This window comes from Aulonocara sp. 'chitande type north' Nkhata Bay, linkage group LG16 (genome assembly GCF_057382095.1).
Source record: "Aulonocara sp. 'chitande type north' Nkhata Bay isolate Kocher_YH1m ecotype deep benthic linkage group LG16, A_spYH_male_GT1.1, whole genome shotgun sequence".
Classification (NCBI taxonomy): domain Eukaryota; kingdom Metazoa; phylum Chordata; class Actinopteri; order Cichliformes; family Cichlidae; genus Aulonocara; species Aulonocara sp. 'chitande type north' Nkhata Bay.
The window spans coordinates 10,214,306-10,240,140 of record NC_141359.1 but is presented as its reverse complement, the minus strand read 5'-3'; the positions used below and the strand labels follow the sequence as shown (position 1 = coordinate 10,240,140).

General features: G+C 39.9%; 1 protein-coding gene across 4 annotated transcripts in view; it reads left to right on the top strand.

The window, feature by feature from the left end:
* The window catches only part of man1a2 (mannosidase, alpha, class 1A, member 2), a 147,996-nt gene that overhangs the window by 22,179 nt on the left and 99,982 nt on the right, over positions 1–25,835 (top strand). For all 4 annotated transcript variants that reach the window (XM_086265801.1, XM_086265803.1, XM_086265802.1 and 1 more), the window contains exon 3: positions 9,434–9,695. In XM_086265801.1, the coding sequence (XP_086121927.1) occupies positions 9,434–9,695 (262 nt within the window). The remainder of the gene's footprint in view (positions 1–9,433; positions 9,696–25,835) is intronic.

Below are 25,835 nucleotides of genomic sequence, written 5' to 3'. Positions count from 1 at the left end.
TCTAAAATAAATCAGGCAAGGTTTCACAACAAGGAATAAAGGTGATCGTACCAAATGTTGAATTTCAAGAATGTTAAAATTCTAAAAACTCACAATACTTTGCACATTACTGTACAGTCTCATTTAACTTTTTTTATTGTAATAAAAAAGACTCATTTGATTCTCTGATTAACACAGGGCTCCCTGACTTTACTATATGGTCTATGGAAATCTGACATAGTTTACCTAAGTGGAATCATGTATTGTTAGTGGAGTTGTGTGATAGTGCAGTTGTGCACACTCAGTGCTTTCTTTAGTTGTTTTTTCTCTAGCAATACAGAACTAGGCTTTCCAGGCAGTTGAACTTCCTGTGTGCTTTATTTGATATCTAATGCAGTGCAATATTTTTTATCAGTGATGTGTGTGGCACTAAAGGTGGAGCCTTCAGTTTCTGCACAGTGATTACTGAAGAGTTATCTGTGCTGCAGTCTCACATGAAAGGGATGAACTGTAGGATGAACACGAGCTGACATAGAGCAGGTCACGCTCGGTGAAAGAGGTCAAACTGTCTTCTCATAGACAGTTTGACCTCCTTCACAATGTCACTCTCTGGCTCCAGTGACAGAGATTCATTCAACACCATTAAATTAATCTCTGTCACTGTAGCCAGCTAAGAGGATTTCAGTTTTGCTTGTAGCGTTCTTGTTTTTCAGCAAGTGGCACACATACTGTTTGCATATTTTGCAGTTGCTGCTTTTTTGGGGGGGGAATTACTTGAATACATGTGATTTAACTAATTCACATTATCAATATACACGGCTAGGTGTGAGAGGGAAAAGTATCTGGGACTGTAAAGTCTAGTGTTGTGTGTGTGCTTTGCATTTTACAAAGGTGGCATAACTTCAGATGATAAAAAGTATTGTTTTTTGGTTTTCCTAATCAGGAAAAGAGATTTCATTATAATTATTTTTATTGTTTTATTGCCCAGACGTATCAATACATAATCTATTGCTCTGATAAGGTAAAATCTGACTTGATTATAAACAGTGTTGGGACTAACGCGTTATTAAGTAACGCGTTACGGTAACTACATTATTATTGTGGTAACGAGCACGGTAACTAGTTATTATGCCAAAATCAGGAACGCGTTACTCGTTACTGGGATTTAGATAGGGTCGTTACTCGTTACTTCGTGTGGTGGCATCGCGGAGTTTCCACAGATTCAGTAACATTAGCAAGTGGTGGAGGCAGCAGGTGGATGAAGGAAAAGGGACGCAGAAGGAAAAGAGACCCGAGGCGGCCGCCGGTCCAAGTGTGAACTGAACTTCAGGTAAGAAGTTATGACCTGCAGTCTCTCTGGGTCAGATATGAACCAAGTTTAGGTGGAGTTTATTTTCGTTATTCTGACTTTTTCCGTACTGCGTGCTAGCTAGCATGACGGAGTTTCTATACAGCTGGGTGGGTGCTATGAAGTTAATGATGTTGAACTTTATTTTGTTCATAAGTTATTAGAGTTGCCAACCGTCCCGTCTGGTATTCAGAGAAAATATTACGCGTTTCTTATTGAGGTGAAAAGGAACAGTTTGTCCCGTAATTCAGCTACAATGAAAAAGGCACAAAGCTGGAGTTATTCTGTGTTTACGCTGCACAGCTGCCTCTTCTTCTCTCATTCTCTCCCCCTCCCTCTCCCGTTTCTACTTCAATCATGAAAACTGATCAGTGATCAGCTGATCGGCTCTCTTGTTTGTTTATCGCCCACTTTGCGCCGAAAGAGGAAACCAGCGGATGTCGCGCTAAACAACAGCAGCACGTTTAAGCTTGATCAGCTGTTGTTAGAATTTATTTAATATTAATTTCTAGTATCAGCTGATGTTTGCTGGAGCCACAGCTGTAAAAAAAAGCTGCTGGTCATGATATGGTTTGGTTATCTGGTGAGAGGGAAACATGAAGATGAAACCAGGAGATGTCCTTACTGGATCGTCAGAGCTGAACAGGTGATGGAGAAACAAGTTTACCTTTTAGGTGACATGAATGAGTTGAAGGGAAGTTATGAACTGTTTCTGAGAGACAAATAACACCAGGATCCTTTTTTAGGTAGCTGACAGCTGGTAACTGTGCAGGGGCGGGTCTAGCAAAGTGTGGCCAAGGGGGCATGTAGGGCATTAACAGGGAGAGGGGGGCACAAAGAAATACTTTTCTTTCTTATTCTCATTTAAAATGTCTAGCTTTTAAAAAATAATTATCTGAATCTTACAACAAACGATTGATAGATTGATGCATATATATGATCAAAACAGTGTTCATCACTGTCACAACAGTGTTTGTTTTCATTCAAAGGCTTTATGATTTTTCCTATAATGGTGGGCCAGTTTCTAGTCAAAATGCCCGGGCCAATTTTCTGTCCCAGTCCAGCCATGTATGCAGCTCATCTGCAGTCTGGTGTTACCTACATCTTCCTATTCAGAAGGCAGAATTTCTGAGTTCTGAGTACAATCGAAAGCACCACGACTGCAGTTTTTGTGTTGGATGTAAAAGGCGCACATGACGCTGTGACGTAGGCTAGAATCATGGCAGCAGTCAATGACGGTCCAGGCGTGGGATTTCACTCGTGGAAATATGCACGTTATCATATCCTTTCTATTGGTAGGTGGCACAGTGCACTTGTGGCAAGTAAGCAAGCTAGAAGACTGGCAAAGTTATGGAAGAAACACATTAACAAGAGAATTCTGAGTAAAACCAAAGTTACTTTCCCTAGTAACTAGTTACTTTGAAAGTAACGAGTAACTTGAAGTAACTGAGTTACTTTTGAGAGAAGTAACTAGTAATGTAACTAAGTTACTATTTTAAAGTAACTTACCCAACACTGATTATAAACCCCTGCAACTCTTAATTGTCCTTTTAAAAGCAGTCTTCATATTTATTTCTCCCCCTGCAGCTGCACAGACACTGTGCAGTCACTAATAGCCCAGCAGTCTTAGTCCCATGAATAAATGAGTCAATTAAGTAATTAAGTGTTGACTTGCTGTCTGTGGTGTGTGTGTGTGTGTGTGTGTTACTATGGAAACATGGCTTGTAGCCTGTACTGCTTTCCCCAGAACCTTGTCTTTCCTCAGTTTAAAAAGAAAATAAATAAAAAAACTTGTCCTAGATACCCCACCAGGCAGTTGGACAACTGCTGCTTCTCTTCAGTTGCCATGGAAAAGGATGCTGAGCAGCAGATTTCATGAAGCCACTGAAGATTAACTTTCAGTGACAGCAAGGAAGGTTGATGATATATGGAAGTGATTAGGCTGACATGAGCGCAACAGCTGATCAGGGAGGTGGGGCCTGCCTTCATTCATTCATATTTTAAGGCGTTGGGGTGAGAAACATGAGCAGATGAGTAAAACTATAGGCGAGGCACAGCACAGTCACTTGGGTACACAGTATCTTCAGTCCGTGCTTGTCTTTCTCAAGGTAATTGAGGTTATTGAGTCAGGCAGTTGTTGATTTGATCTTAATTGCATGTTTGACATTATATGAGACTCAAAGGGATTCACTCAGAACAAGTGAGTCTTGATAATGGCTCAGGAAGAGGAAAGAGTGGCGTGAGAGGAAATTTGGAGGAGAAGGAGGGGTATGCACAGGGAAGGAAAAGAGTTTGCAGGAGGCTTATGTCTGTGTTGGAGGAATTCAGCAGAAGTGGTCTGTAATTTTTGGTGTTTGTGCCTCAGGGGACAGCATTCTGACTTTCTGTGTTTGCAAACGCATGGAGCAGAATCTTACTCCAACAGATGTGGTGCCAGTTTAAACAGAGACTTATAGGAGGGAGATGTCTCATCAAAGAATGCTAAATAGAAACTGTATGGGTAATGGCAAAGATGATGGTTGTCCTGCCCCAGGTTCACACTGAGCCCTCGGCCTCTGATCCATGTGTACATCTGAAGTTCACAACAGATTCTTCTGTGAGGTAATTTCTTACCTACTAGTTATAGTAAAGAAGTAGGTATGTGTAGGTATTTTTTCTGGGCTAACTATGTCGATAACATGAGTTAGCATGTAGTGCTGTGGTTGGAGTAGTCAGAGACTGATCATGCTGCACTGAAATCGTAATGCTATGCAATTTTACATATGCGTGGTCGTAGAACATGCTAATGAACACATTTATTTTTGTCTTTTGTCTTATAGTCTTATTTTTGTCTTATTGGACAAATACATCTCAACAGTCTTACGTACAAGATTTTCCTCCCTCAAATTGCGTGCAGTTGGTACGTTTGAGAAGTCCCAAAATGATTCTTTACCGTAAAAACTTTTCTTTGACTTTGATGGAAAACATCATGAGATCAAGGAAAAGGAAAAATTATGAGGACTTAGGAAATGACAAATCTGATTCACAGAGAATCCAACTGTACTTGGAGAAAACTCCTTAACGCCACGCTTAAGCTTGTTGAAACTACAATGTCTAGAAGACGGAGTACAAAATGTGAAACTTACTTCACCTTAGCTTTATTTGACCTTGTTTTATGCAGAACAGAACAACTCGTTTAAAAAAAAAAAACATCTCATTGCAAAAGTTGGAATTTTAAAGGAGGAACATATTAGGTCTGTTCTCATTTTGAGTGTTTAGAGCTGAGATCTACATAATTCTGCTCCTCGATGATACTGGTGATGAAACAGGGCTGAACTGAACTCTTTTCTCAGCAATATGTATGGACTGAATAAGTTTTCACCTGTTTCTGGTATCAGATCTGTTATAAACCAAATTGAAATGCCTCTCAAACCTCAGTGAGGACCACACAGTCTGCGGCAATTTCCTTATTAGCATGATTTTCATAGTTATCCTGTGTGTTTAATGGGTTTACAGTAGTAGTAGATGTGTAATATATTGCATGAAGTGGAAAATGCAAGTAGCATTTGCATGTCCTCGACTACTTTGTCAGTTATGTTGATGGTTTTCATGAATGTTCGGATAGTGCTTTGCTGTGAATTGAGGAATGGCATTATCTTGACTCTTTTCATAATGGATGGCACACTGTATCTTCAGCTAAAGAAGGCAATAAAGGAGCCACCGAAGCACTTTTCCTTATTATTTGGAGATTTTCTGGCCATTTGATACAAAAACTTGAAAAAACCCATATAAAAAATGCTACCACAATCCTGAGAGAGAGGCAAACTTTTCTTTGTGTGCAGGAAAACCTTGTACTATTGACTATACTGTCATCCATTTGGCTGTACGTGCACTCAAAATCCAAATCCAAGAGTGCAGGCTCTGTAACACTGAGACCTAATCAAAGAGCCCAAAATAGAGGAAGCAGATGTGCACGCATACACCCACACAAATCACAGATAATATAGTGACACACAGGCAGGATTATAGTCTGTACAAGAACAAATACATACATGAAATCCCTACAAAGCAAAAGCAGCACATTTGAAGCATCCCTAACGATGTGAACATTCACCTGCATTCACAGTAAATGCCATGTTGTTTCGAAATGTGTTTTCTATCAATTAAAGTCAAGACATGCTGAGTTGCAATAATGAATATTTATGAGTTGTTTCCAGGGCGATGTTGCATAACTTGGAGCTGTTTATTTTGGTCTCTGCTGGCCACACATCCAGCATCATGACAGACTTAGAAAATGGATGCACACTGTGCCGTTTGAAGGATAATTAGTATAAAACATTTTCTTTTCTGTCACACACTCTTATGCTTTCCTTCACACTTTGTTTGCTTGTTATTGTTCTACATATCTTTTGCACCTTTTCCCCCTCCTACCCACACAGTGGGATATACTGAACTGGCCAGGGTTTAACCAGTCTGTTGTGCAGCTTCGGAAAGGTTGCACTTCCAGTCAAACATAAACAGGTTAAGTAGTGTAACGGGAAAAATGGGCGGTGATCAAACACAGCCCCTATCCAGCCTTGTCTTATAGCCCTGTTCTTTTTCCTATGTAATTTTTCACCTGCCTATTTTCTTAACTGTTTGTCCAATTAAGACTCCCTGGACAGGTCAGCAGTCCATGACAGGGTTAATACATTTGTTCTGTTTTTTGGCAGCTTTTTACTGCCTTTATTCCATGTCCATCTGATCTTTCAGCTTTGGCTCAATTTTGTTTTGTGTCCATAGATGTAGGCAGTCTATTCTCTTGCGTGCAGTGAGGCATGCAACTCGTATGTGCACATCCATATTTGACACTCAGTCTTTGAAGCAGCAGTTTATTTGCAGCGGGTAGCAGAGTCAAAAATTTGTTTAACATCTAGTTTAACAACCTGTGTATGCGCTGCTCTTGTTCATGTTTGTGCTGTTTTGGTCCTTTAGCTTAGCCCCAGAAACGGGGACGACGGGGATCCCTTTGTAGTGGAGTGAAACCTAACGCTGAAAACAGTTAAAACGGTCAGCCACTGTCTGCACTTCTCATTAGGCATTGCATTCTGCACAGGTGGAGGAAAAAAGGCTGCTGGTGCTAGCACTGCTGACATTTGCCTCCTTAGCAGACTAATGTGACATTTGTGTGTCTGTGTGAGATTAATGCTTAGAAATAACCTAAGCTCATCCATGAAGCAACCCTACCACTTGTCAGTAGTTTTTTTTCTTTTCTTTTTTTCTGTTCTTTTAAAATCTTTGGTATGGATGCAAAACAAGGAGCAGAAGTCTGGCTTCATGCAGTATGGCGGCTCTCATACAGGAGCAAAACCTAAACATTATTCTCTTTCCTTATTTCAATCAATTCCTTATTTCTCCTCTTGTGGGTCTGGACAGGCTTCCTCTCTTTGTGAAGTTAGCTCGCGTTATATCATCACCTTTTATCAACCAGGTGTACATAAAGACATCTGCTCTAATGCAGGCTGTCTCACACCTCACTCTGCTAACCATTTCTTTCTTTTCCTGATTAGCAGTAATTTTAGTCTCAGGCTGAGAATGGATGTACACGCCAGCATGTAAACGTGCATGAAAAACACCTGAACAGAGGGAAAAATACCCAAGTCATGACCGGATATTGATAACGAATAAGAAACCACACAGGCTAAGAACTGGACGCTGAAACATTACAAGTTAATAAATAAGTAAATTAATGAGCACACGCAGGTCTACAAGAACAAAACCGCATATAGAACATTTAGGTTTTTATTTTTCTCTTGTTCGTGACCTATTTGTATTCATGGCCTAACTGCTGATATAGAAAACACTAAAAATCATTCTACAAACACTTAAGAAAATTCTTTGGCATCCTCTGTGCTAAACGCTGTTCACCAGGCTTTTAAGTAAAGTAACGTTGTCATTGTAGAATAGCTGCAGCACTTTACAGGATTATTGATTTTATTTGAAATTAAACTAATACATAGTGTAGTGTTGAAGGCTCGAGGTTTATTTTTTTTAATATGCATGTTTCAATGATAGGGAAACACACACATGGGCACGCACACACACACACACCCAGTGAGTTGTTTTTCTCATCTTCTTAGAGATGTTGAACTGTAACTCCGGGGAGACTTGCAGCTGAGTCCACATGGAGCTCAGCAGGTTATCAGTTCCTCCCACATTTCCTGTGTTTGTTACACTGTATGTAGTGTTCTGTTGCAGAGTGTAGCAACTCCGATCAAACACCAAGCTAAACCTCTGTCAATGAATACACGAGTACAAGTAGAGTTGACTTTTTACTCAGAATCTTCATTTGACAAGCGGTGAAAACTGTAGTTGAAAAGAAATACAGAATAGAAAAAATGATCGTTTACATAAATATTGCATCACGAAATAACTCAAAATGTGACCTTACACCTTCGTGTTAGCTTTAGCAACAGTAATGATCATCAAAACTGCCTTTTTTAACATGTACAAATCAACCTCCATGAATCACAAATAAAATATAATTTTTCACAAATACCACTATTTATGCATTTTTAACACCTTCGTGAAATATATACACTTACGGCGTTGCCTGAACAATGTTCCCAAGTGGATGGCTGTGGATAAGCCTCAGAGCAAGACCACATGTCACTCTCCCTCTTAGAGAACCAGGAAGAGCAATTAAACAGGAAATGAAGCAATACAGGTAACCCACCAGGAAGTGAGGTTATTAGCAAGTTCACCTTCAAAATTAAAGCTTCTTAACATTTTTAACTCTTTTTACTGTTCTTTCTAACTTAAATACATACAAAAGAACTACTTTAAGCAAACATTAAAGATAAATGAAATAAATGCCTTTGAGGCATCACACTGTAGGTCATTAATAAACAGTCGCATGTGTTTGCAGTCAGATGAAGTGCAAGCTTGAAGATTCCTCATTTATTGTGGTTTTTTTTTTTTTTTTTGTTTGTTTTTAAAAAGCATTTAGGACACTGACAACTAAAGCAGTGCATCAAGGAGTAATGAAAATATTAGAGACAAGTGTCAAGGCAGTGAGTCTGTAGTGTGTGTCCTATGTGCAGATATATATTTTTTTTAGTTTTGATTTAAAGATGGGTCAGATCTCTTTCATATTTGATAAGTAGCATGTAATTTGGTAAAATAAAAATCAAATAATGTAGCATATAAAGGGAAAAAGCTGTTTTTAAGCTAGAATTTACTGTAATGAAATTTGTTATTTCAAATGTAAGAAATATACTTTTGTATTCATAAATGTAATGGTGGTTAGTTATTTCCAGCTGAACTGGTCATTCATTTTGTCTTCATTTGTCAGCAGCTGAAAGAGCTAACCTCTGCTGCGTATCAGCTGACATGTGGCTGAAATTATATTTGTGCAAACCCGGATGAGGGCAGGGAGAGATTCAAAGAGATTCTTTCAGTTTCTCCTTACTTCAGTGACCACAGAAGAGCAGCAAAGTGTCGTCGGCCTCCTGTCACCTTTGCTTCAGCTCCCCACTATGTTTGTTTTTCATTACTGAAGCACATCCTCGCGGGGTAGAGCCTTGTCAACACCCCTAGGGTTTGTACCGTCATGTGGAACCACAGATGATGTTTGTCATTCTGCCATCGCTGGTCTCCTCATTGTGTTCCTCCACACCTGTCCCATTTCCTGGAGCTGATGTAACTGCAGATTAATGGGGTTGGGGTTAGGTTTCTCCTGAGAAAATGTTTTTTTTTGTGTTTTCATTATCATCTGAGTAAAATGGTTTCCTGCAGATGTTTGTTGCAGTGATCCTCAACCTGCTGACCTAAAGAAATTCAATAGTTTATTAAATATCAATGTAAAAAAGGTAAACAGTAAATATTTTAGTTTTATTTTCCAAAAATAATGAAATATCAACTTCCTAGTGGGTCAGAGTTTGTTTGTAATGCCCATCTTTAATTAATTTCAAGCACAAGTCTCTCTGTACACCTTTCTTCACCAAATGTTTTTTGTGTGCGTGTTAGCTATGGTTACAGTAACCCTTCTAATTGCACTGTGGGGATGAGCAACCGACTTGTGAGGTCTAATGGAAATCAAAGCAGAGCATAAAGAAGTAAAGCTTATCTTATTCCTTCCTCCTGTAGGGAAGAGGAGGAGAGCCTGCGGGATAAGATCCGTGCAGACCACGAGCGAGCACTGCAGGAGGCAAAGGAGAAGCTGCGAAAGTCACGTGAGGAGCTCAAGGCCGAGATTCAGACGGAGAAGAACAAAGTGATGGAGGACCTGAAAAAGAAGGACGTAGGGCCCAAACCGTTGCCGCCGGTACCCATGCCTAAGGTGGTGGGCGTGAGCGACGGCGAGCCCCCAGAACCCGACGTCAAAGAGAAACGAGACAAGATAAGAGAGGTAACGTGATCAGTCTCTTCTTGCTTTTCTTGATTTGATTCATTTTAAATAAGAAGTCAATCTCTGTTTGTCAACCCCCCAGTGAGGGCAAAAACAAAAATGGCCCTCCCACGCAGGAAAGGTGAAAAAAAAATTAAAGTGCACATCAGTGATCTAGAAATTCAGATGAAAACAATTTCAAGCCCTTTTGCTTTGATATGGTTATGTTAATGCAGCAAGAAGAAAGAGCTCGTTTTCATATTCATAGCTTATTAGACTCAGCTGTTACATACAGTTAGTGCTTGTTTTCAGTTCTTTGACAGCAGCGCTGCAAAACATTTGCACTTTTAATCACATATTACCATTTTAAGCAAATACATCTTATCTTAGTTTTTGCTAAAGATTTTATTTGCAGGAAATGGAGATTTGTTGGTGTGTTGAGAAACGCAGGTGCCATTGTATGCGTTTGCCAGCATGGGACCAACAGTATAATACCACTTATGATATTATATCCTTTCACTGTGGCAGCTTTGGTTAACATAGTTAAATCAGTGCCATGTCTTGCAGTAAAGTGCAGGATTGGTGTGTGGTGTATGTGCGGCCCAGTGAGTCCTCCTCTGTACTGTATATTTGAATACTTTTTCTGTTGCCTGTCTGCATGAGCTCCAGCTTTTATTGAAAGCAACAGCGAGCCAGACGGACAGTGCACGTGCAGAATGCAGATGGTGCTATCTGGTCCCGCTCTCTATGCCAGGCCCAGCGTATCTCCCTCTCCGTGCTCCTCTTCCTTTCTCACCCCCTGCAAGTTCTCCTGCATAATTGCCTCGTATCGTCTCCCATGAAACAGCACTTGGAGTCAAAACACTCATGGCGTATGGGAGCAGGGCCCATTCACTCCAAACCCGCCTTTGTCTGCAAAGGCCCCTTTTTGTTCCTTTCATAATTACCATTCAGAGAGAATGCCGAACACTCCCAAATGAGCAAGAAAGTAGCAGCTGTATGGGCTACGGCACAGTACACTCCCCTTTTCCTGATTGCCTTGTGATTCCAAGGAGAAAGTCTAATCACACTCTGCAAAACAATTGCGGCTGCGAAGCTGGAGCTTTTTCTTTTTTCCTCTTTTAAATCCCGGCTAGAGGCAGCCTATTGGCCTGCATTTTGCTGCCATGAATTCAAGTCCAAAGGGATGTTTCAGCATCCATCTTCTTGTCATTGTTCATTTTGTATGTAGACAGTCAGCAGCCTGTTACCACCCAGATTACATGGCGTTATTTCAACCGCCTGACTTTTTTTCTGACAGTGTTTCTCCTGCATCAGTTTTGAAGTTATTTTGATTTGCTTCAAATTGACATCTGCGCTCAGTCCGTGGCTGCGAAGGATCACTGATTGCAAATGATTGTTTCCGGTTGTATAATCAGTTTGGATTGTTTGCTGGGTAAGACGTTTTCTGGTGGTCTCAAAACTCAAGCAACCACTTGTAAGAAAATAAAAGTTTCTTATTTTGTAGTTTAAATATATATTTGTTGAAAATGTTACGTAAAGCAGTTTCACCCCGGTTCTTTTTTTATTCCTCAGGCCTCCAGAGACTGCACCGGACTCAGTAGTCATTTCACAAAACCTTTATTCATCTTCAGTTGCACATGCACCTTCTAAAGGGGAGATGTACAGGGCCGGTGTCCCTCTGCAGATCTTCACTTCTTTGTTTGTTGCAACCAGTTTTATAGAAGCGACCCCATCGTAAAACCCACATAGTGTGTTGTAAATTCTGTGTTTGTGCGTACCTGTGTGTGTATGTGAGTGAGTGTGCGTGTGGGTGTGTGACTTCTTGTCGGTCATAAAAGTCCATCTCCCCTCACCCAAGCTACACCAAATTCCTCTGCAAAACATAGAAAACATATTACAAGCACTGAGACCCCCACTCTGCATCCACTGGGCCATTGGCCTCTTGTCATCTTACTTTTACAGCTGAGCTTGTGGAGAGTCTCCTGCAAACCTACTTCTAAGTTATGACAGATATTAGAGCAGGGCGATATGGCCAAAAATATTTATCACGATATATATTTGAAAATTTGCGATAACAATATAATTTCTGCGAGACAAAATACAACTCCACAACTTTACTAGCGCAAAAAAAACCCATTCATTTATTTTCACTTAAAACAAGCAGCTGTTTTTTTTTTTTATGTGCATTAAAGCTATATAAACATTTAACAGTGCAAATGCAAATTCCTTGCTGAAAGTTTAACCAAAGGGCATCTCTAGTAGAAATGGGCTGACATATCCTGAGCATAACCATGTATAATATCCACTGAAGTTAAAAAGAGGTGCTTTGCTACATTAAACTGCAGTGTGCCAAATAAAAAAGTCAAATATGTATTTTTTGGACCATAAGGTGCACGGGATTATAAGGCAACAAAACACTCAGATAAATCAAACTTCATTCAACTCATTCTTCTTGCTTCCTCCACTTCTGTACCATTGATTCATTAATGTTGAATTCTCTGGCAGCTGCTCTATTCCCATGTTGTTGCAGTATATTAATGACTAACCTTGTATTGTGGATGGATTTTCTCAGTTGTTCTCCTGACTGAAGTTTGGTCCGTTTACAGCATCCTGCCATGCGATTGCATTTGTCACTAACCATCAGGAACCCTCACGTTAACTTTTATCGAGGGGGAAAGTGTTAGTGTTCATCCTCCAGCTTCACAGTTTATGTTATGCTAACATAGCTGTGTCGCTAGCGATCATGTAGCACATCATTATATACCAGATAGCCCAACTTCAGTAACCCTACAAACGTCACTGTGGTGTAGCTTCCTGTCTTCATTTATGTTAGAAGTGATAGCAGAGCTGTACGTTTGATTTTTGAAAAAAAAAATATTGTAACTGAATTTCAGTTACAAAATATTGTAACTGAATTTCAGTTACAATATTTTTTTTCGGTTTCAATATTTTTTTCGGTTTCGTTTCAAGGTGGCATCGTTCTGATTCCATATTTAACTCTCAGTGATGCTGCAGTGTTGTTTGACCTGAAGAATACAGAGTTTAGGACCCAGATTACGCCCAGATTTACGAGCACCTTAGTCCGACAAATACGACAATAATGACGGCCGCTTGCATATTCTACAAAAAAATGTGCTTTGTTGTGTATCTGACGGACAAACACCAAACCAGTTAAGTTGCACCATTTTTTACCTATTCACCGGTTATCTGTCCACTTATAAAAGTAAACTAAATCATTTGCTGTATTTAAATGTACTTATAGGTTTCAGTGCTCTCCCTCTGCTCTATATTGACAGGCGACAGCTTTCCTAGATGGAACGTGCTCATTTTCAGTTTTTTGTTGTTTTTGGCTCTCCATAGCTGTTGCCACACTTATAATTCATCAGCAGGCGCTGTATTATGGATTTGTGTTTTGTTAATTGCTGGTCTTGACAAAAATGTTTAAGATTTAAGACAGACTAAAGCTGAAGGTTAATATTATTTGGTGCTTCATTGCACAGGAATACCTGATTATCAAAACCAAATCTAATAGACGAGAAAGGGTACTTTTTAAAAATGCAAATAAAGGATCTTTATAATTTCCATGAGCACTGCAATTTGGAAATGACATGGTGTTTACTGGGACCTTACTGCTAAAGACTACAATTTTGAGCTTTTGCAGTCCAGCTCAGGGTTTGGCAGTCAGAGAAATCGGTCAGATCCAACGTCGTAATCTTTCTGCTTTTTTTGACCGGTCATGCTGCTCAGGCTCTTTGTTGCCGCAGAAATAGAAAAGAACTTGCTTTTATGACTTCCAAATGCATATTTCATTGACACCCCCGTCTCCCCACCCCAACATCCAGTAGCTCAGAGCTCTGTGCTCTTTAGCTATTCAGCTAATTATGTGACCCAGACATCAGCGGCCATTAAACCTGTGTCTGGAGATGGAAAGAAAAAGAAGTGAATGAATTTGACTGTTGCCGTCTATTCCTGTCACATCATGAGGTATTGTTGGCCCAGAGCTGTTGAAATAAGGTGGCTGGAGTTAATAGACTGACGCTCAAAGGCACTATTCACTTAAAGGAGCACTAAAATTTGTACATTAATAATATTAAAAAACACTAGTGCCTGTAGACAGGTTATAGAATAGGATGTCATGAACACTTTAAAGCAAAAGGGTGAAAAACATGATTAGCTTCTTAATCTATAGTACTGTAGATGAGAGATGGGCACAGATGTGAGTTCCAGTTGTTAAGTGATGTTAACATGTTGTCACAGTGTCTATGTGCTGAGATGTTACTGTTAAAGAGTTGCTAACACATTGCTCAACATACAAAGGCTTTACAGTATCTTACATTTAGGCCTGTAAGTATTTGGACAATGGATTTGATATCAAAAAATTAAAATGTGATTGAAGCGCAGACATCCAGGCTTGAAGTCCAGTGCAAAGCGTTTAGGAATTCTGCCCATTTTAATACAGGTTCTATATTCAGAAGCTCTAATTTAAGTGGACAATAGATTAAACATGAAAACGTTCAGTCAATAATGCAGTATTTTTGGATCATCAGCATACACTGTACTGTCTGAGGGGCACAGAAGCGATTGGCGACTTGGCTTAGCAGTCGCTCAAATGTGACTGCAGAGCAAAAGCAAACGATTACAGATTTGTGGCTGATATTGGAGGTAGCACCTGTGTGTGTTTCCCTACAGAGCTATGGACTGCGGCTGTAAAGCCCAGATAAATCAATGACCAAAGCAGCCCTCTTTAAGTGCTGTCTAAAAGGTGCCGCTATCCAGGTGCATCGGCCCATAAAGACACAGAAAAGGTTTCCGATGGAGATGTGAAAAATCTGCAATTGAACCCATGAGTGTCCTCTCCTCCATCTCTTGTGTCAAATCTTTCTTTCTCACAGGTGTCCTCCCCCAGTCGTGTTTTCGAAGCCCTGATAGTGTTTGGCAGATGGCCTCATATGTTGTCTGCACACCGGGTCTATACTGCAAGTGTGTGTGTTTGTAGCACAGTTGCCTCCGGGGTAGGGCACAGCTTAGCTTTCATCATTCTGTTTCACACTCTCTCTGGCTCTCCAAGTCTTCCCCTCCTCTTGCTCTTAGCCCTCATTCTCTCTTTCTATTTTGATCTTATCATTCTTTTCAATTATTTTTGTTTCCACCTCAGTCTCTTTCTTACTATTAAATCCTTCCCCTCAACTCTCAGCTCCTTTATTCAGCATTATTTAAAAGTCGCCTCAAAGGATTCTCCCTCATTGGTAGCTACAAGTCTTAATAAAATCATAAGGATTTCCATATTGATTTGCTGAACAACGGGCACTTCTCATCTTCAGACAACACTGTGTATTATTTGTATCTAACACAACAAGTAGGCTACAGGGAAAGAGAATCTACACAATATAAACAGGCTTTGTGTTATCTGAGTTTTACTTCCTTTAGAGCATGTATTGTGTATTGGGGCTGAGCTACAAGCGTTGTTTTTTTGTTTGTTTGTTTGTTTTCTTTGAGGCAATCATGTTTGGTTGTGTAAGGCTTAATGCTTTCTTGTAACCAGCCTTTTGCAGCACGAGGTTAAGTGGTGACATTTGACAATCCATCCCTTCAGGAGAAGGCAACAATATCCACACGATATGTGCGAGCAAATAATAAGGGCAGAAGAAAGGTTCTGAAAAACAGAACACTAATCCAGAGGGGAGAGTGTTGATCATTAAAGCCATTTGTCTTCTATAAATGAAACATAGTAAAACATAAAATCTAAATTCCCCAGTCGCAGAATCATCTCCTGTCAGGACAATGGAAGCAAGCGTCTGGAAAGCAGAGCTCATTAGCAAGAAACATTTATATTATAAGTCACAGCATAGATTATTTCAACAGCACAATGTTAGCACTGGAGGTAACCATCTTGGAATATAGACGAATGCTCCCAGGCTGGAATAATTAGAGCTTTTTCCCTGCTTCGTTATCTGGATGTTACTGCGATGAACCTTATTAGCAGTAAGTGTTGGAGGTCATAGCTGAAGGCAACTCTAAACACGCAGGTGGACATGCCTTTGAGAAATAGAAATGGAGGAAAGGTTCTGCCTATTTTTATTTTTTTTATTTTTTTATTTAAGGCCAAAGACTCTGTCAAACTATTTCAGGGACAGGGGAGTGTGCATGTCTCAGCATTCTGACTTTTGTCTCAGCATTCTGGAAAAGAAGAAAAAAAGACATGCCCACTTTTTTCTTCAGTGGCTCTAATCCTCTTCCATATATTTCTGATGTTTTATCCTGGAAAAAAGTCCTCCTTCCTATCTCATGTCTTCATAGTATTTGCTTACATAAAGTTCCTCAATCACATGAGAAGTTCAAGTTCTCAAACTTTGTCTGTTGTGCTTCATTTTGAAGCACGCTAAAAGGTAATACCCTCAACACAATTTGTTTTAGTCTATTATTAAAAATAAAAAAGGCTCTGAAATGTATGTCTGCACAATAGTGTCCTTCAGTTTAGTTTCACTCCATGTTTTCTGTTGGTAGTCCATGCTCCACCATGGGGCTCTATTCTCCACCAACGGGACCCTCTCCTAGTTTGAGGAACAGAGATCTGATAAGACAGCAGTATTTTATCACAGCTTGTGTCAAATGTGTTGAGGTCCAGTCACTGATATCACAGTGCAACAATGCAAGTAAAGGTTTAGTCTTAAATATTAATACTGGTTGAATTGCTTTTCCGCCCCATTAGTAGAGAAAATGCTTTGTTTGCTCGCAGTATGCCGTAATGTTTTTACATATTAATAAATACTAACCATGATAGGAGAGCTGTAATGGCGTATCAGTGTTAGATTACTCAAAGCATTTGAATATCATTACAAGTCACCATTGAAGTTTGGAAAAAGACAACTTTCTTTATTAGAGGTAGAAATCAGAGTAACTCGATGATGATAACTACACAGTGATTTTGTCGTACATTGCAGAACAGTCATCTATCATACATTAGTGTCTGTAAATTGGAATTGATTGTCTGTTACATTTAAAGCCCTTCATGACTTGGCTCCAGGTTGCCTATAGGAATTGCTATGCTGTCACACCTAGATCATCAAGTTACAAACCCCTGACCACAAACCTTTGTTGGGTACTAGCCAACGTTTGTTTTTCAAAGGCTTTTCTTTCTTCAGTAATTAAAAATATCATACAGGTATGTCTACATACTGTGCATGTACACAGAATAGTTTAGAGTACTGTACCTTACTGAAAAAATGAAGAGTAACCATGACGATCCCTGACGATGTCCTTGTTTTCTTCCTTCCAGCTCCACTTGTCAGTATTGCTTTGCTCTAACTTGTACGTGTTCACTGTCCTGCTACCAGATGAGTGTGAAAAGAATAATTTAAAGTAGTAAGATAAAGCTCAGAGAGTTTTTGTCAAGAAAGTGTACTTTTGAGATTTGTTCACATATAGAAAAGGAAAAAAAATCTACCGGTACTGCTGCACCACATCTATGTTGCTACTTCATAACTAAAGTTTCCACTCACCAGTAATAGTCTTTTATCGCAAAGCAGTTGTAGCCTTAACCTACAGAGTGAACATTCAGAACATTCAGATGTTGTCTCAACAGCTTTAAAGTTATTGGCCATGTTGTCATGTGCCCTGTCATCCTAAACTGGTTGAATAAAAATTAAGTGTGTGTGTTTGTGTTTTCCTCTGTCATTTGTTAATCTCACTTGTACTTGTTTTTTGGTAAGTTCTGGTAAATTGTTTGTTCCCTCCTCTACCCTCCATTCCCTCTCCATCCTATTGGATGGAGACCCAACAGTGCGTCCCAGTGCATTGCCTGAGCTCCTCGGACAGGAACCTGATAACTTACACTTAAAATCTAAACACAACCAGGCTTTTGCAGTTTGGGCTCCTCGGTTTTGGTCTGTTATTTACCTTACACGGAGTTTTTCGTTCTTTCTTTTGGGTTGCTAATCTGCTATAAACAGTTTTGCTGAAGAAGGTTAAATGGAAGTGTAGGAGTAGCCAATGCTGGTAGTGTATGTTCCGCGTTGCTGATTCATTAGCTGATACCTCTGGAAATATCTGATGGTAGAGCATGTCTGTCAGCCAAAACTAAGAGCTTAACTGCACTTTGCTGGAGAGCTGGTGTCGAATACCTTTATCGGGTGAAAGGCAGAGAGCGTTCTGATTGTTTTAAGTACAGGACAGGCATAATGAGCCTCAATTACACCTCAGGTGATGGAGAGAGAGAGACATTGAAAGTGGCAGAGGACAGGCTCGACTTACAATGGTCATCTATCCCTTTGGGCTGCTGCCACAGTACAACAGCTCTATCTCTAATATTTTTTTCCTGTCATTTAAACAATAGAAAAGTCTAAATGACAGCAGTTTAATCTTTTCATCTCTTCCCTTCCAGTAAAATCACAGGGCTGACAGTGAAATCTGTTTTTCACTGTCAGTCATGTGATTTTCCCCCCTCCTTATCTTGTCTGTTTACAAAATATCTGCCTGCCTTGTGTATGTGTGTAACTCTGTTTGATCACTTGTCTTTGTGTGGATATCTTGTGCTTTTACGGATAAGCGTCATACATCAAACTGTATTTCCCTCCCTAAGAGTGAGCAAGAATGGCAAAAAACTTTTTTTTTGTACTTTCAGGAAACTGTCTGACATTTCAGAGCTGGCTCAATTGACGAAAGAGAGAAAGCTGCAATTGGACTGCAGTTTCTGTCTCAAAGTGCTTTCTCATGGGGGAATTATGTGGTTCTCCTCTATGTAAAAGATTGAATTCGGTTGTGCTTCTTCAGTCCTTCTCCAAGCTTAGCAATCAGAGAAACATGAATGGAAAAATCAGACTGTTTTCCTTCAAGCTCTGGTGTCAGCTGTAATCAAGTGTGCACCTGAATCCAGGGCAAACTACCACATCTATGTTGCTACTTCATAATTAAAGTTTCCACTCACCAGTAATTGTCTTTTATCGCAAAGCAATTGTAGTCTTATATTGGCTTTGTTCACAATAATATTGACTTCATACTCTCTTGGGGATAGAAATAGCACTACAAGGTTGCTAGTACACATCAAACCTATAACATAAATTTACAGCAAGTGGCATTTTATGGATTTTTTTCCCCAAGAAATATTAGATCTTTCTTACTGCTCAAGCGAAGGAAAGTATGTTTTTTCCCAAAACAACCTTTCTGCAGTGGATGCTTTATTTGATGAATATTTTATATAAACTTTGCACAAAAAGTAAGAAAATTTGTGTTTGGATAACTTCTGTGTTACTTCTGTAACAATGCTTCTTCTCCTTAATTGGTGCCACATTTGTAAGAAAAATGCATTTGTGGGGTAGTTAACAGATTATTCTGTCATTGACTCTTGTTTTGATTTTCTATATCCCAGGTGCTGACTATTAGGTGCCTGATTAGCGCCTGATTAGCAGCACCTGTGAGCATGAACCCTGCCACGTTTGACTGATCTTAATATGGCCCATAGGGCAACTTCAGCCCGGAGTTTTGCAAAACCAAGACACGCAGCATTATTTGGAGTGAGAGCTAGTATCATCTACAAATTGAAAGCCAAGTTCCATATAATGGAGGATCTACAATAAGTTGACAACATAAGAAAACAGTTTCCTCATTCTGTCTGCACTTAAGAAGTGTAGGTAGTCGTCTACAGATCTACTATCAAGGTTTGCAGGATGATATGGCTCTCTACCCAGAGAATCCAGAACAGACTGCACACAGCCAGGGCTACCAGGAGGCCTGGCATGACTTCCTGTTCACCATCAGACCCAATTGCGCTTGTTTCAGCAACATGTGCACTGGAATCTGAACATGTGGAGGAACATTATGTTCAGCGATTTGTCCAAATTCTGCCTACAGCAGATGGCTTGTAAGAGTGGCTTAAACACAAGTATGGAGACAGCACAGAGAACGCCATGCTGTTTGCTGCACCATTAGGGTAACGGCTTGGTGGAGGCAGCATGATGGTGTGGAGCAGCATCTCAGTCATGGGAAAAACGAGGCCTGTCATCATTGGAGACAATCTCAATGCTGAGAGAGATCAGAATGAGATTCCACAAAGAGTGGCAGTCCCATATCTCCACAGTCTGGGGCCAAACTCTGTCCTTCAAGATGAAAACGGTTGCTTGCACACAACAGGGTTTATCGGAGACTACCTCCAGAATTTGGGAGTGGAAAGGATGGAACGGCCTGCCTGCAGTCCTGACCTCAGCCCCATTGAACTCTTGTGGGATCAGCCGGATTGTTCTGTTCGTGCCAGCGTGACCAGAACAATCACATTGGCATACTTGTGACAAATGCCAGGCTGTTGTGGCTGTGGATGATTCTGGTTATCAAATAAATAAACTGTTAAATTGCCAATTGGTTTTTTTTTTTTTCAATCTTTAATCATTCAGTCCAGTAAATGGCACCAAACAAGAGCCAATAGCAGAATAAGCTGTTTGGCATCGAAAGAGAAGATTTGGCAAGTTTTTCTTGGGCACAACTTGCATACTCAACTCTGTTGCTCAACCCACAAATGCAAATGTGACACCATTTAAGGGGAGATGACAGGCTTTCCAGCGCTACAACATTTATTGCCAAGGATTGTTACAGCAAAGAAATAGTCAATAAAACACAAATTTCCTTACTTTTTGTGCTAAGTTTAGTAGTTGTGCTTATCACAGCAGCTACAAATCACTCAGTAGACAGATGAAATACAGATTGAAAGCCATTATCCAAGTCATTGTTACAATACACTATGCAGATCATTATACATTCAAGGGCCTCGCTGCATTGGGTGTGCAGACATCTGCTTACATGGACAAAGCTCCAGAGTGCAAGTGATTACCTGAACTTTCATATTTATTCAGCAGTTCTGCTCTTTAAGAACACTTTGTAAGCACTGCATTTAAATGTGAACAGGATGATGATTCAACATTTCCAGTGCAAAGTGCATTCTTGCCCATAACACTAAACCAAAACAGAGCCCACTTTAAAAGACTTTCAGCCACCTGCTCCCAAAACCATGATGAGTAATGAATCACCAGGTTTCGAGTCGCAAGGAAATGAAATTCTAAGTCAATACAAAAACACAAAGCAGAGATATTAAAATGCTGTGAACTGGTATTGAATCATGAGCAACAAGTCCATGACTGACCTTCTGTGTGATGTACATTCAAGTTGATTAGTCTGAATCAAATCAAATCACTTTTATTGTCACATCACATGTGCAGGTACATTGGTACAGCACATGCGAGTGAAATTCTTGTGTGCGAGCTTCACAAGCAACAGAGTCTGAGATACTGATTGCAGGCTTTTTATTCTTGCTAAAGACACTCTTAAATAAAGAGTGTTTTTTCACTGTATTTTCATACATTTATTCAGAGACTGAAGGCTACAGCTCGATTTCATGTATCCACCTGGAAAACACTTTATGTCAGCAGCAATGTTCCCTCTAATTTTTCATGTGTCTGAGCGAACGCACAAACTCCCTGAGCGATCCCTCGGACCACTGTGAGCAGCAGCAGACGTGTGCACTGTGGTCACGCTGGCCAGCATCAAGTCCATCCAAGTTACATGGTTTATTAAAATAATCAAATTACAGCATTTACATTTATGTTAGATGACTTTTAATTAACTGCTTTAGCCCACTTACAATGAAAATTTAAAAAAATTGTTCATGACCTGTGTAGTATGTTCACACTATATTGGAAGTAAAAATAACATGAAGTCCAATTTTGAAAACACAACTTTCTTTCTTTTTTTAAAATAAAGCTCTGACTTGTCTTATGAGTCTGTGGTCTGGGAGTCCTGTAACTCTGTCTGAATAAAATGCAGTATATAAAGACCAATGTTGGGCAAAGAATTATATAGTTACTTCTTCAAAAAAGTAACTGAGTTTAGCAAAGAACAGGTTTTTGTTTTTTTCAACATTTCAAACTATTTACAGAACAATCAGCTGTTCTGCATCAAATTTGATGCCACACAAATTATTTGTGCCACTCCAAAAAATAATTTGTCCACTAAGAGATAAAGGAGAACAACAGCCTGATACCTGCAGGCCTGACAACATGAGATGTATCACTCCTGTAACACCTGTAACATTCAGTAGTCGCCTCATTGTTCTGACACACACAACAAAACTATTGACTACACTACACACTAACTACACAAGATTTGCGCTAAACGTCGCAAATCTCTCACATCTCGGAGATGTGTCACTCCCAAAACTTCCCCCTTGATTGGTTGACATGGTACATTTTTCCACCAATAGGAAAGGCTGGGTTTTTTGGTGTTGTTTTGCTTGTGTTGAGTGCTTTCAAGCGTTTTCCTTATAAAATGCAGTTTTTACCGTTTCTTCCTGCAGTAAATATAAACAACGACAGTATTCAGGAAGAAAACCAAAGATTGCAGATATTTTTATCATAACTGTGGTTTTACGTGGCCTATCAGCACAATTTAAAAACTGGTGTAAAGTCCACACTTTTTCAATTGTTCCGTCTGTCCTGCTCACATCTCCAATGATTCTACACGTTGTCATTAACGTGGCTTCACTCCACATCAGCCACGCCGCTTTGCTAGCTAAAACAACGGTGTCGGCACATAAGGACGCTGTCATAGTCTGTCAACGACGTTGATTAGCTGCGTATATGTGAATCGCATCATTGGCTGGACTATGAGATAAGGTGGTATCGTTCTAATCCCATACGGGAGCAGCCAGTCACTCACTGACTAACACTGCAAAACAGAATTGTTAAAGTTTTAATTTTAATTTCAATTCAGGTAGATTTTTTTGGGGGTGCAATGCAGATTTTCTGTGCGCAGAGACAGTGCCAGCAGTGTGCAATCGCAAACGTGCGCAGCTTAGAGGGAACATTGGTCAGCAGTATGTAGTAAATATTTTGGATGTGAAAACAAGCTGCATGTTCAAATAGTGAAAAATGTTTACCTACAAGTTTATTATAAATGGTCACAGTGTCAAGTTCACTTACAGTTCTTTTCCAAGTTTGATGCGGTAAAGCTTAGGCTTGTTTAGCTTGTGTACTTAGTTGATTTAAAAAAAAAAAAATGCAAAAATGGTTAGATAATGTAAAAAGTCCTGATTTATTTGTCTAATATTTACTCTATTCTGCACTTATGGGTGAGTCATCCTCTCCCCTTTAAAACATCTCACTGGAAAATATAGTCTTCTTGGTTCTCACTTCTAATCTTAGTCATTTTCTTCTAGTTCAGCTTTGATAAAAATTATCAGTATAAAATCCATAAGCATTGCAGCTTCTTTATGACTTGAAAATGTCAATATGATGCATTACCTTTGAAACTGTGAGTTCTTTCATATGTTTAGTTATTTATAGGCCATTACTCATTGGTAGTTTCATATGCAATTGTTAGTCACAACATTAAAACTAGCTGCCTAATAATTTGTACTTTGCTATTATGTCTTGAAACTACAACTCGTGGACAAAGAACCTTTGTGGTTAACCTGGGGTGCTGAGCCTCTGTGATTTGGACTTTTCTAGTGTATTTTTTGGATGTTTGCTTAGATCCAGATGTTTGGAGTTTGGCAAGATCAGCACCTTAATCTGTTCAGGAAAAGCTTTTGGATTGTCGCTTGTTGTCCTGTTGAGGGAGGCTGCTGCTGTGAGAGGGTGCCATTGTCTTCCCGGTGGACCTGGAAGCCTTACTCTCGCTGATAGTCATTTAATTCACTATAATAAGAGTTTAGTAATCTCTACTTGTTGATAAATGCCTTTAATAACTTGCAATCACCATTTGGATTAAAATCTGGCTTCTGAGACATGCTCATTGTCTCCTGGAAACATGGCGCCCGTTGATTTTTGTCCAGAGATTGATAGGATTGTCGTCATGATGGGGGGAATTGTTTGATTTGGATGGAGGTTCCATACATAACACAGAGGTAACCATATTATGAGCCACCATCTCTTGAACTCTTGGCTTCAGAGCTGCTTGAAAACAGCCTATCTTGACTTTTTTACTGCCTCAATTTCATGGGGAATTTATTGCCACCCTCTGCTTAAGTGCCATGAATGTATTTACTGCAAGAGGCAATTCAGATGTCACACTCTTACCACCCTAATGCGTCTTCTGAAAGGACTTCCGTTAAGCCAGATACGAGGCCTCCATGGGGTGAGTTGGAAGGAGATGAGAAAGATGAGGGCAGGCAGACGGGTGCTTTAAATCAGTCAGACTGACTCTGGAGGTCACTCTAAGCAGCACATAACTCTCCAGCTCCCCAAACCTCCAAAAGCTTGTCATTGTGTCCCACTTCTGTGTGAGCTGAGCTGATTTTTTTTTAAAAATAATTTATTTTGTATTATTTTTTTAATATACATTATTTTTTTCTCGAGTAATGGCCTTGGTTGCAGCCGCTGGCTAGAGAGAGATTTACGAATATTTCATTGCCCTGTGGTTGTCCATGACAACCACAGGGCAAACACAAATACATTGTAATTGTGTTTGTGTGTATGAGACTGCGGCACATGAGCCATAAAGGGTGTCGGAATGATGGCTGCTGGTACTTTGGGTAAGAAATGGCCACGGGCACATTGTGCTTCTTGTGTAGGGCAGGCACAAACAGCCTACCAGGTTGCCATTGTGAAGGTCATAGCTTTTAACACATTGTGTAGACCCATGAAGATGGAGCCAAACCTGCCTTTTTGACTAAGACAGCTAATTGTCTTGATTTAGGGAGTTGGATTCTGTGAATAAAGAACATTTAAGAAGACATCGTGTCTTTGGGATAAATTTACAATTTTATGTCTATGTAAGAATACAGATTGGTTGCCGACTGTTTTCACACATTTCAGTCTTAATAATGCCCATTTACCATGAGATCAGGGTTTTATTTTGCATTCTTGACTCTGGAGCAGCATTAAATGCATTACATATTGAGAGATTCATACAAAGCTGCAGTAATTTATTACATACACTACCAGTCAAATGTTTGGACAGACTTTCTCATTTAATGGTTTCCCTTTATTTTTATGACTATTTACATTGTAGATTCTCACTGAAGGCATCAAAACTATGAATGAATACATACAGAATTATGTAGTGAAAAAAGTGGGACATTTCTCCAAACATGTTTTATATTTTAGATTCTTCAAAATAGCCACCCTTTGCTTTGTTTACTGCTTTGCACACTCTTGGCATTCTCTTGATGACCTTCATGAGGTCGTCGCCTGAAATAGTTTTCAACAGTCTTGAAGGAGTTCGCAGGGATGCTGAGCACTTGTCGGCCCTTTTGCCTTCACTCTGTGGTCAATCTCATCCCAAACCATCTTGTTTAGGTCAGGTGACTGTGGAGGCCACTCTCCTTCTTGGTCAAATAGCCCTTACACAGTCTGGAGGTGTGTTTGGGGTTATTGTCGTATTGAAAATAAATGTTGGTCCAACTAAACGTAAACCGGATGGGATGGCATGTCGCTGCAGGATGCTGTTGTAGCCATGCTGTATAAATCCCCAACAGTGTCACTAGCAAAGCACCCCCACACCATCACACGTCCTCATCCATTCTTCACGGTGGGAACCATGCGTGTAGAGAGTGTCCGTTCACCTTTTCTGCGTCCCACAAAGGCAGCTGGAACCAAAGATCTCAAATTTGGACTCATCAGACCAAAGCACAGGTCTTCCATCAGGTTTTCATCACATGTCCATTCCTCATGTTTCTTGGTCCAAACAAACTCTTCTGCTTGTTGCTTTTCCTTAGTCGTGGTTTATTAGCAGCTGTTTGAACATAAAGGCCTGATTTGCACCAGTCTCCTCATTCAAAGTTTTAGCAATTTTCCAGACTGACTGACCTTCATTTCCTAAAGTAATGATGGACTGTTGTTTCTCTTTACTTAGCTGATTGGTTTTTGCCATAATATGAAATCTAACATTCGTCAAAAAGGGCTGTTAGCTGTGCACCAACCTGACTTCTGCACAACACAACTGATGCTCCCAACCCCATTAAGAAGGCAAGAAATAAGCTCTGACAAGGCACACCTGTGAAGTGAAACCATTTCAGGTGACTACATCATGAAGCTTACTGACAGAAGGCCAAGGGTTTGCAGCGCTGTCAACAAAGCAAAGGGTGGCTACTTTCAGGAATCTAAAACATAGGACATATTGAGAGTTATTTAGCATTTTTTTCTTTGCATATATCTTTCTTCTTATACTTGATGTCTT